Source organism: Rattus norvegicus, chromosome 13, assembly GCF_021556685.1.
Source record: "Rattus norvegicus strain SHRSP/BbbUtx chromosome 13, alternate assembly SHRSP_T2T, whole genome shotgun sequence".
Classification (NCBI taxonomy): Eukaryota; Metazoa; Chordata; class Mammalia; order Rodentia; family Muridae; genus Rattus; species Rattus norvegicus.
In genome coordinates, this window is record NC_141546.1 from 46,473,250 (window position 1) to 46,484,545 (window position 11,296).

Sequence of the window (11,296 nt, forward strand, 5' to 3'; positions counted from 1 at the left end):
TGGATGTGGGGTTACAGGTGTGCACTCAGCCCTTGAGTGCTGGGTTACAGGTGTGCACTCGGCCCTTGAGTGCTGGGTTACAGGTGTGCACTCAGCCCTTGGGTGCGGGGTGACAGGTGTGCACCACCACACCTGCTACTCTTTATGATCTTTATTGTCTGGTTCCCACCCATACTTCTCTGAAATGAATGGCCCCTTATAGAATTGACCTTGCAGACTGTCCCAGTCAAGGAAAGGCCTGATTTTCCTTCTGTTTTGATAAATTTCCATCTTGGATGACTTAGCATCTAGCTTTACAAAGTATAAAAAGAGCACCACAGGTATGTCCTGCCGTCCAGGAAAGTTGTGAAGAACAGTAGATACTAAAGCTTTTCAAAATTGTGAAGGACCCATAGAAGCAAGGTGGTGGCTCACTGTTGCTCCGTCTGTCCTTACTGTAGGAAAGTATGATAATTCTGTGGACGTCTATGCTTTTGGGATCCTTTTCTGGTATATCTGCTCCGGCTCTATCAAGCTCCCTGAGGCATTTGAGAGGTGTGCGAGCAAAGACCATCTCTGGAATAATGTGCGCAGAGGTAAGACTCACCAAGCCATTTTGCTTTAACTCTCTGAGGACAGACAGCCCAGGCCCTGCAGCAGGCCCTCATCTTCTGGCCATTCCACAGCACGGCCACATCACACAGACCTTCATATAATGCTGAAAGAGCACTCTAAACCAGACCTTTGCTACTGGAAAGCACTATACTGAACTATCTCAAAATATTGTTTGCTACAATTTTTAGTTTTCAGTTTTCTAACCAATGTGTTCCAGTTTCCACCATTCATGCTACATTATAGCTGAGGTGTCTTCGATGGAAACCCAAACCCTTTGCTCCCCCTGACTGGCTTCACTTCCTTGCTCTTCTCTCTAGGGACCCGTCCGGAGCGTCTTCCTGTGTTTGATGAGGAGTGCTGGCAGTTGATGGAGGCCTGTTGGGATGGTGACCCCTCCAAGAGGCCTCTCTTGGGCATTGTCCAACCTATACTCCGAAGCATTATGGACCGGCTCTGCAAGTGCGATTCTGAGCGGCCTAGCAGAGGACTAGATGACTCTACCTGAAGACAACACCCGTCTCTTCCACTCTGTTCCTTCCTTCCCTCTCACCTTTTGGCCTTGGGGAGAATTTGTCATTTGTTCACTAAGGGAGCTCCCAAGGGAACTGGTGCTTGTTGGCAGCTTGAGGCCTTCTTGGGTAGAGACGGCTCCTGGGCAGCGAAGAATTCAGTGACTGTTTAGTATTCATGCTGCCTTACACTGAGCAAAAGATTGTTGCTCGAGAATGTGATGTTCTGGCTGAGAACTGACAAGGAGGCAACTGTTACCACTGTCTGTTCACTGTGTGTCTCTGAAACAAGCGAGCCTGCAGTGCAGGGCATCTGTCCAACGGTAGAGACCACTTAGAAACATGACCTTAGTTCAGGATTGTATGGTCACAAAGGCAAAACCAGCCTAGCCAAATATACCTTGTGGTTGTCTGGTTCTTGTTCCTTATAGCCAGGATCTCAGGTTGTTGTTACAGTCAGAGCCCAGGAGGCAGCTGGACGTGAAGCTGTCTGTCCCCACAACCCAGTGTGTTTACATTGCCAGGGCCAGGAAGCCCTGGTTTCTGTGGGGCAGAGCTAACCCAGAACAGAATCTGTTTGATTCTTATGTCTTTCCCCACCCTCTACCCTTCTTTTTCCTCAGAAAGGAGGGAATAAGCCAGATAATATGGTACTTAGACTTAAGCATCTAATCAGAAATAGACTTTAATTTTGTTGTTTTTAATGGGATGTAGCCCAGGCTAGCCTTAAGTCCATCCTTATTCCTCAGCCTCCATAGTGCTGGGATTATAGGCATGTGCTACCATGAATAGCTTCTAACTATATAACTCACTCCTTTCTTCTTCTGTCTAGGGATCAGTCCCACTGCTCAGATTTGCTGGTAAGCACTCCCCTATGAGCTATGCTCCAGCTTCATATAGCTTTTAAAGTTCACTTTGAACACGCGGCACCGTGAGCCCTGGTAACTGTGCAATGGAGCATGGTGGTCTAAACACTCACAGCTCTTCAGAAATGCCATGTAATACTTTCTACATGCAAACTGTAATGGACAAGTGATGGGCCAGTGTCTTTGGGTTCCTTGGCTCTGGCTCATTTTGGCAGAATGCTTAGTCTAGCTTTTAAAATTTTAATACCTACTCAACTGTACTTAGTTACTCTACCTGAGGGTCAACACGTTGTCCTCTGGAGACAGTAGGATGTAAGGAAGACAAGGAGTCAAGAAAGAAGAAATGAGTCATCTCTGCTAATTAGGTCCGTGGTGTATGAAACTTGAGGTCTTGGGGAGTTAGGAGACTGCTGACCCTTGTTCCTGAGGCTCGCCGTAGTATGGAGGCAGTAGCTGCAGTATGAAATTCTATTCCTAACATTCTTTGGACCATTTAGCCCATTCTCAGACTCTTAAGTGGGAGGTTAGATTTTTTTTTTCCCTTCATCCAGAATCTCTTTTCAGTCTCCTGTCAGGTTACAGGTTCCTTCTTTTAGTTTTAAGTCATTTCCCATCAATTTCTGCCCAGTGGGAGGAGCAGAGAGGCTTAATGCCTCTCATTAAAGGGCATCCAAGGAAGCCCCTAGGTTTTCCTGAAAGTGTCTGGGCAAGCCAAAGCCCATGTTGGGGGTCTTTGGTGTTGGTATTTCAATGCTCAGCGGGCTGAGTATGTGAACACGCATGTCTAGTGTGTGTATATTACTTTATAACATTGTAAGCTAATTTTGGATTCTATGTTTTTCGGCATCATTATTTCAGAGATAAAATGCCATGAAATGTACTGTACTGTTTATCACTTGGGAGGACGCTGCCTGGTCAGAGACGTGTGGTGGCACTTGAGTAGTCCAGGGCTCCACAGGGCCAACGTTTTGAAGATTTACCTCTGGGCTGAGGGAGGAAGAAAGGTGACATGAAGAGTTACCTGTATTGTGTGTCATCCTTCAGAATGTTTCCATAAGGGCAGTTTACTCCAGCCCAACAGGGACACCCACCTACTTCTTGGGAGCTGAATGTCTGGCTACTCATTTTGCCTTGGAATGGAGTGACAGACTTTTCAGCAGAGCAATCAGAAGAAATGCCGGCCAAGTCAGGGCACTCATCTGCGCCCCAGAGTTGCATGTGCAGCACAGATGACTGGCTTCTTGACTGAGCAATCTTTCACTGTTCTCAGGAAGAGGACTATCCTGGTTGTTGCCAGACCAAAGAGAGTCACTTCTGACTCGATCAAGTTTAAGGGGCAGGGCTAGGCAGCCTGGTTCTAAGTGTAACACTAATGCTCAAGAAAACCGAGGAAAGGCTGCACTGCTGTTACAGCCAGAGCAGGAGAATGGTAAACTGAACACCTGTCAGCTCCCCAAATGCATTTCTGTATTTTGCTTAAGCTGTCAAACAGGTTAGAGCACTCAGGGTATGTGTAGTTCAGTGGTAGAATGTGCTTAGCCTGCACATGGCCGTGGGTTCAGTGTCTAGTACCAAAAAAAAAAAAAAAAAAAAAAAAAAGACACAAAGGTCAAAGGGAGGTTAGAATGTTTTTCCTGACAGCAGTGGCCTGGGGTAGTAGGGCTGCACAGTGACAACTGCACTAAATGACACTTTATTGTTACTGTTGTCTTATTTAGCACTGAGACACCCAGGGCATGGGTGAGAACAGTCACACTTAGGGAAACTGAGGCACCCTTTGGTCTTGTTCTAGGGGTGCCCTGTTTGTTTGATCAAACTTACTGGGAGACCTCCCAAGACCATGTTCTGTCAGGAGGGAGTAAGTAACCGCCTTGGAAAAGTGCATCCCAAAGAAGGAGCTGCTTTAAGTGTTTGGAACTTGCATTTTGTATTTGTTGGGTCAAACAACCCACATATTCCTTAAAAGAAAATGAGGATTTAGTTTTCTAAATGTTGGGGTATGTGAGATAGCGCTGGTGTAATATTCGAGAGCATCGGGAAGGGCTGGCCTTAAAAGACACCTGGACCACAAACTCCCCTACAGGTTTCAGATAGTACTGTTGTTCTTAAGAGCTTTATTTTTAACTCCATTTGCTTTATTAGCCTCTAGTGTGATTGTCATAGTGGTGGAGAATGTACACATACCTGACATCATCAGAGACACCAAGTAGCCCTGAGAGCTCACGAGGAAATTAGTCTGGATGGCCTGCTGGTTTTTGGGTTTTGTGGGTGTTTTTTTGGTTGGGTTTATTTTTTTTTGTCTTTATGTAATGTTTTTATTTGTTTTAAAGAACTAATGTTTATTACAGTGTTATATAAAAGTATAACATATTAAGTGTATAGAATAAAGTGCAATAACAAAAATTTACTCGGTACACACAGCCTCTGTACCCTCCTTTCTTGTGCAGTGTGGCTCTTCCCGCGGCATTGTTTCACTAGGACCAGTTTGTTTGTTTTAAGGGAATGGCTGCATTAGGTTTTGTGGAGTCTTCTGTAAGGTGTTAGGATATGATAGATACCAGGTGTGCTGCATAATAAAGACCACGTTCATGTTTCAGTGTAACCTCACCCCTCCCCCACTCCCCGGTTTCCTTCACATGCTCACAGGATGCTCACAGCCCTGCTTCCCTCCATGGACCATTGTCCTTCCATGTTGGGAGATTGCTGAAATACTCCAACTCCGTTCAGCCTCATCGGCTGCAACGTGCTTTTCTCTCTTGACCAGGTTCTATACCTGGTCTGCAGCTTCCTAGGTAGGTGTCCTGTGATCCTGGCATCTCCAACACAATCCAGGTTTCACCTTCACAGCTTTACAAAAGGGTCTGTCTGGGCCTCCATACCTGCCATGTGCCTGGCTTCAGAGGCTTCCTTAATTGTGGAGAGCAAATCTACAGTCTCTTTTTTGGGTCTTTGACTCTAAAGCCAGAATTGTGTGGTGGAAGCCGCCAAGTTCTGCTGCTTGCTGGGGCTGGAACTTGGCCTCCTCCTGTTCAGTTACATCTGCACCAGCTTCCTCTTGTTGGTGGTTTCCTTTACTGCGTGAGCTTTTCTTTAATTCCTTTTCACAAGTTGGGTGCTTAGCTAGGTGGAGTCTTGTCCAGAAGTCACCATCCCTTTATTGCGTTTAACATCAGCACTTGAGAGGCAGAAGCAGGTGAAATCTTTTTGAGGCCAGTGTGGTCTACAGAGAGTTCCAGGACACCCAGTGCTACACAGGGAGATCCTGTCTTGAAAAAAAAATCAAAAAGGTTGTGGGGGGTGTCAAAACATTCAGAGAGAGAGGGCGCCAAGGGAGAGCAGTAGAAATTCACAAAAAGAACAGACCCTGGAGATGCAGGGGAAACAGAAATCAGTGAAAAATAGCTGGCAGCCAGCCATATCCACAGGACAAGCCCCAAATCCAGCTGTGGGGATTGCTGAAGCAGTGGCTTCCTCAGTGCCATGGCACAGCAGTCAGAAGAGGGTCCCCCCACCCCTGTTTACAGGGCTGTGGCACCCTCTAGAGACTGTTCAACCGGAGCTACCCTGCCGGCTAGAGAAAAGGAGTAAGTCATAAGTAATGGTGTCTTAATTAAACTTGCTACAGCCCTAGGGCAAGAAACAGCCCTGGGAACAGCTGGGGAACGCAGAAGGGCACTGGCCAGCTATAAAGTCCAATTGTCATGGGACTCTTCAGTGGCTATAAACAATGGGAGCCCTTGCCCCGGGTTTGCGGAAGACCCCACCCACTCAGAATATCTGGAGTCTGAGTGTAAAGCCTAGGGCCAGTAGGTGGGTCATCCTTTGGCATTCTCCGACGGAAACTCTTGCACCCCTTCTGTGGGGTGATTAATGTTTAAGGGCCTTAAAAGTATGGAGTTCACCAGCACAGAACCTGGGGTGTGGCTAATGCTGCTAACTCCCAGACAGAATACTAGCCACCTAAGATCTGAACAGTTTGGAGGGTGAGGAACTCAGTCTGAGGCCCTCAGACTGCACAGCTAAGTGTGACCCTGTAGACTAATGGTGGACACTGCATACCTGTTCCATAGAAACTCAGCACAAATAATCACAGGGAAGATCTGAGTCCACAAGCTGCACTTGCCCCTCCATAGGGCTTCCATTTTCAAGACCTAACTAGAGAGAAGCTAATCCAACCCTCCAGCATTTTAAATGCGTTCTTTCCTTTCTTGGGGTACAGGCTTCGTTTAACCCTTCTCTCTCTCTCACTGTATGTTGGTAGTGCTTTTATTTATCAGTAAAATGTTTTTTATTTCCTTTCAGGAATTTACTTAATTTTATTTACATGTTTCTTATCCCCCTTGCCAATTTTCACCTTTTCTTCCTGAATACTATACTTCTAGTAGTATTTTGACTTTATTGCTTTCTATAACCTTTATGTTTTAATTTTTTATTCCACTTCTTATGTTTATCTAATTTTGGCTACAGATTTCTTCACTCTAGGGAAACCTTTTTGTCCTTTTTAAAAATTCTTGCTCTTTTTTCTCTTCATAACATTCTTCACCTTTTCAAGTGATTTAAATTTCTTTCATCTTATTATGTTTATGGGTATTTTGTCTGCATGTATGGTCTGTGCATCACATACATGCTGTGCCCATGGAGCCCAGAAAAGCGTGTTGGGTCCCCTGAAAGTGGAAGTATGGATGATTCTGCGCCATCGGGGAATTGAACCGGGGTCCTCTCAGCACTGAACCATCCAACGGCTCTAGCTTTTCCTTTCTCATCCAATCTGAGCCAATCAGCAGCAAGACAATGCCCAGTGGTCTCTCTGTGTTGCCTTCGGCCACGAGGGCTAGGGCGACCTTCAACAATGGAGCTTGCTTTGGAACATGCTAATCTCAGCAGGTAATGGGTCATAGAAATGACAATACCAAACATCCTGCCAGCTTGGCTCTGTTAGCACAGCAATTAACAACTGAAACCACAGCCATTTGATACAGTAGGGTGGTGTAGGTCGCCCAGCAACATTCTCCAAGGTCAGGTCCCAGATATATTACACACACACACACACACACACACACACACACACACACACACACACTAAAAAGCAAAAGCAAATAAACAAATACAAATGTTAGCCAGGAGAGCACTTTTGTCTAGCATGCACAAGGCTTTGGGTTTTGTTGAAGTGAGGACAAATGTTAATGTTAAATGGAATGTTAAGTTAAAAATGCTGAAATCAGGAACATTGAAGAAGGCATAAAATGGGGAAAGCAGGGCTTGCAGCTGGGTATGAGTCAGCCAAGCTGAGCAGATTCAAGGAAGGAGAGGACCTCTGAGAAGAGCAAGGTCAAAGTCAGCTGGCTGGCTCCCACTCCCATGAAACCCTTTCCCCAACCTATGCAAGCTACTGCTGAACTTTCAGATTCTTATCCCCAGCACAGTGCGTTCTAACAGACTAAACTAAGTAAGAATGGCTTCTAAAAGCCCTCTACCTATTCTAGAAAGAGACCACAGCAGAGCCCTCCCAGACATGGAGCTAGATGCTAGGTAACCAAGGAGGACTGCAGCTCCATCTTGGTAGCTGTGGTGGGACTTAGTTCCCCGCTATGGTAAAAACTACGCAGTGCCTACAGAAGCATGACAACAAAGAGCAGGCTACGAAGTGGCTCACCCAGGTCACCCAGGTCTGACATGCACTGTACTCACAACATTAGCATCTAATGGGTAATGACCAGCGGACACCCAAGGTCTGCAGCTAACAGAGTAAGCCATCAGCTGAGACAAAGATGTGTTTCCTCCTGACAGTCAGGAGGGAGAGACCGGCATGGGGACTGGAGAGTCTCATTCTGTATGTCTGGAAAAAGGACCCCAGAAGATTCACAAAGGTTTTTTGTAGTTGAAATTATAAGGGAATGACATTCAAGAAAACCGATCCAGTAATAGAGGAGAGGATACTTAATGCCAGCTCCTTGCTACCCTGGGATTCTAACTGTAATTATGTAAAGCAAAGCAGTTCCAATGGTTCAAAATGATGAAAATCCTGAAGGGCTAGCAGCCACTGAGGATGACCTATGCTTGGGAAAGCTAAACATGGAAAATCTGGGCACATGAAAACTTGGCAGCTTTCCTTTCCCTGTCTGATATGCCTCTCCTCGTCTCTCCTCTCCTCTCCTCGCCTCTGCTCTCCTTCCCCCCCTCGGATTCCCTTTTATTTTTGGAGAAAGCATCTTGCTATGTAGCATGGCTCAAGTTGGCTCTGAACTTTAGGTTCTCCTGCTTCAGTCGCCCAGGTGCTGGGACTACAGTTTGCACCAGGCCTGCCCTTGGGCTGTCTCTAAAAGCTTCGACATTTGCCACTGCTATTAGTTTTTTTTTTTTCCTTGTATTCCTTTCTTGATAAATTAGCTTTGCAAGTACTTAATGTCAACAGAAAACCCCACCATTTTCCTGTGGCAGTTAGACAAAATGGTTCTCTCTGGTTTGGTAGTGCTGGGGATTGAACCCAGGGTTTCACACATACTTGATAGACAAAGGTTCTACGGCTGAGATACATTCTCATCCCCAAAGAGGCGGGGAAGTCTTATATCGTAGCCCAGGCTAGCCTCAAATGCACTATGTAGCATAGGTTGGCTTTTAACCAGAAACCATCCTTCACTGTCCTGAGGGCTGGACTGAGGTGGGAATGGCCTAGTGGAAGGCCGAGTTTACAGGAATTTTATTTTCATTTTTTTGCTACTTCTCTTGAATAGTAGATTTCTTTACTTTTTTCTTTTAACATCATAACATGAGAGATGAGGGTTTCTTATTACTGTGACTGTCAACCTTGTCTCTATGCTGGGAGCTTTCAAATACACTTACATTCTCTTCGCCAGCTGCCCAGGGGAGTTCTCTGTTGACAGTGAAGCAGGAGTGCTCCGGGTAGAGAGTACCCACCTCCTCCCCCATCCTCCTCTATGGTGCTTTAGGTTCAAACCCAAAGCCTCACACAGGCTAGGGCAAGGGCTCTACCATATACCCCAGCCCAGAATTTATGATTTTTATCAGTAAGAGAGGTAAATACTAGGCTGGCCTACTGCACGGAGGACAGAAAATATCTTACTGAGAGGGAAGTTCAGTCTGGCTAAAAACCAAGTTCTTTTTCAGAATAACTGACAGGTATAAACTGCTCTAGGCCAAGAAGGAAACAATATTAAAAATTTCTCCCCTTCAGCACAAAACTTCAGATACCCTGTTTTGGCAATGAGTAGTCTCACGGAGCCACGCCCACCAATTACAGTTTTTCTTCAAAGTAGAATACAATGAATTACAAGGTATATACTGTATACCATACCAAAACAAGAAAAAAGAAACCCAAAAATCAAAAACCAAACCAAACTACCACCACCACTACCACCACCACCACCACCAAAGCCCCAATCCCTGCTAATTCATTATGAGGGACAATCACATGTAAGCTTTATTACTAATTCAGAGATTTCTTAAATTGCAAAAATATGCACATATATAAAATTGACAAAGTACAGTACATCTTTAACTTGGATTTCTTTGAAGTCCATGTCTTGTCCTCTCTGGTCAACGTATCTGAGCTGGGCCTTATACAAACTCTTGCCTTCTCTGTGACCTATGCATGAGCAAATGGAGCCCCAAAGCAGAAATGTGGCTCCAGTCAGACCTATTATTCTCATTATTTCCCACATTTCAACAAACCTTTGCTATTATGCTGCCTTCAATTCTGTCTCCTAATCTCTCTCAAGCCCATTGCTTGTTTTTCTCCTCTACTGTAGATTGAATTCAGATCATCTGCATCGTCCCACAGGGTCACACTGCAGTGAACTCATGGAGAATTTCCACCCCTCACATGAATTCCTACTCGGCGGTGTCCTTAAGAGTTTGTTTTTTAGGTCTAGGCTCTGTGGGTAAGGCTTAGTTAGGTTCAATCACCAGTACCAGAAGAGCCAAAACCAAACCGAAGCAAACCAGCAGCAGCAAAAAACCAACCAACCAAACAAACAAAAATAAAAACCGAAAAAACCAACCTGTCTAATCTCATTTCCTTCTCTCTCACTCCAGGACTCACTATATCGCTCAGGCTCCTTTGTGAGTGCTGAGATTACACGTATGTCCTACAAGGCTAGGTAGAAATTTATTTCTTAAACATTAACTTGATCGTATTGTTCCTTCCTTGAAAATCTTACAAAAATGCATGGTCCATTAAAAAATTTTGGCAAGGGACACCAACAGACTGCCTACAGAAGAGAAAATAAACATGTATATATGTGAAAAGGTCATCACTGTTACTAAGTGCGTTTTATTCTTTTACACTTAACCAGTGGGTACAGCTGAAGAGACTTGATAATAAGTCACTGTGAGAAGTACAGAAACTTCTATAAATTATTTCTGGTAGGATAATTTTTGGATGGCATTTTGGAAAATTTGGATAGGTGAAGGGGTGAAAATTGTCTCTGAGCCTCAATTACTGTTTTTTTTTTTTAAATTTTTTACTAGATATATTTCTTTACTTACATTTCAAATGTTATTACCCTTCCTGGTTTCCTGTCCATAAGCCCCCATCCCTTCCCTTTCCCCTCCCCCATACGGGTATTCCCCCCCATACATTCCCCCTTACTGCCCCATATTCCTCTGAACTGGGGGTCCAACCTTGGCATCGATTACTGTTACTGGGTTAAGAGGCTCCAAGAAAGGCATATTTAGGAGATAGTAACTGGTAAATAATGGCTAATATTTGCCGTCACCTGACATGTGTTTTGTATGCTAACTCATTTAATCCTCACAATTCTCCAAGTAGTATTATTATCACTCCCATTTCACGCATAAGGAAAGGATTAAATACCCATAATGGGGTGGAGTCAGTTAGGAGGACCTCTGAATTACTGTCATTATATCTCACAGGGGAATCTAGCTTGACTTGCCCACCACATCTGCAGTCCGATAAACACCTCCCATCCCATGCCCATTATTTACCACCAGCTGGTCTTCTCTGATTGCTGTGTACATCGAATCTGACAGAACTGTGGGGGCACTCAGTCCATTTCTCTTGACAATTTTCCCGTGTCCTAATCGATGTTGTGTACACAGTAACTACCGCAGGAAACGGCCTAACAAATGCTATCGTACCTTTTTCTGTGATGTATGGTATATTTTTAGGGACATGGAATAATCTTCAGGAAACTAAGTCAGACACATAGTAACTATGCATTGCACGGTGAGGCAAGCCAGCACGCGCTCTGACCACGTTCAAGAGCTCCAACACTCGGGCACTAGGGGCCGACCTTTCCCGCTTTCCTTCCGTAGAAAGAATCGCCCGGAACCTTTCTTGCGATGTTG

General features: G+C 44.9%; 1 protein-coding gene and 1 long non-coding RNA gene across 5 annotated transcripts in view; one reads left to right on the forward strand and one right to left on the reverse strand.

Annotated features, from left to right (window-relative positions):
• Dstyk (dual serine/threonine and tyrosine protein kinase) overlaps positions 1–4,383 on the forward strand; it is a 48,014-nt gene extending 43,631 nt beyond the window's left edge. Inside the window, 2 exon segments of one of the 2 annotated variants that reach the window (NM_199463.2) lie at positions 441–575; positions 912–4,372. In NM_199463.2, the coding sequence (NP_955750.1) occupies positions 441–575; positions 912–1,099 (323 nt within the window). In that variant the 3' untranslated portion in view covers positions 1,100–4,372. 2 annotated transcript variants of the gene reach the window in all.
• On the reverse strand, positions 4,255–11,235 carry LOC148001605 (uncharacterized). 3 transcript variants are annotated; one of them, XR_015635898.1, is made up of 2 exons: positions 11,087–11,235; positions 4,255–5,333 (listed from the first exon to the last, which is right to left on the reverse strand). It is a non-coding gene; the product is annotated as an uncharacterized LOC148001605 (long non-coding RNA). The 3 variants fall into 3 exon arrangements; XR_015635899.1 differs by having other exon boundaries at positions 4,255–5,235; positions 10,934–11,235; XR_015635897.1 differs by having other exon boundaries at positions 10,934–11,235.
• Between the last annotated feature and the right edge of the window lie 61 nt (positions 11,236–11,296).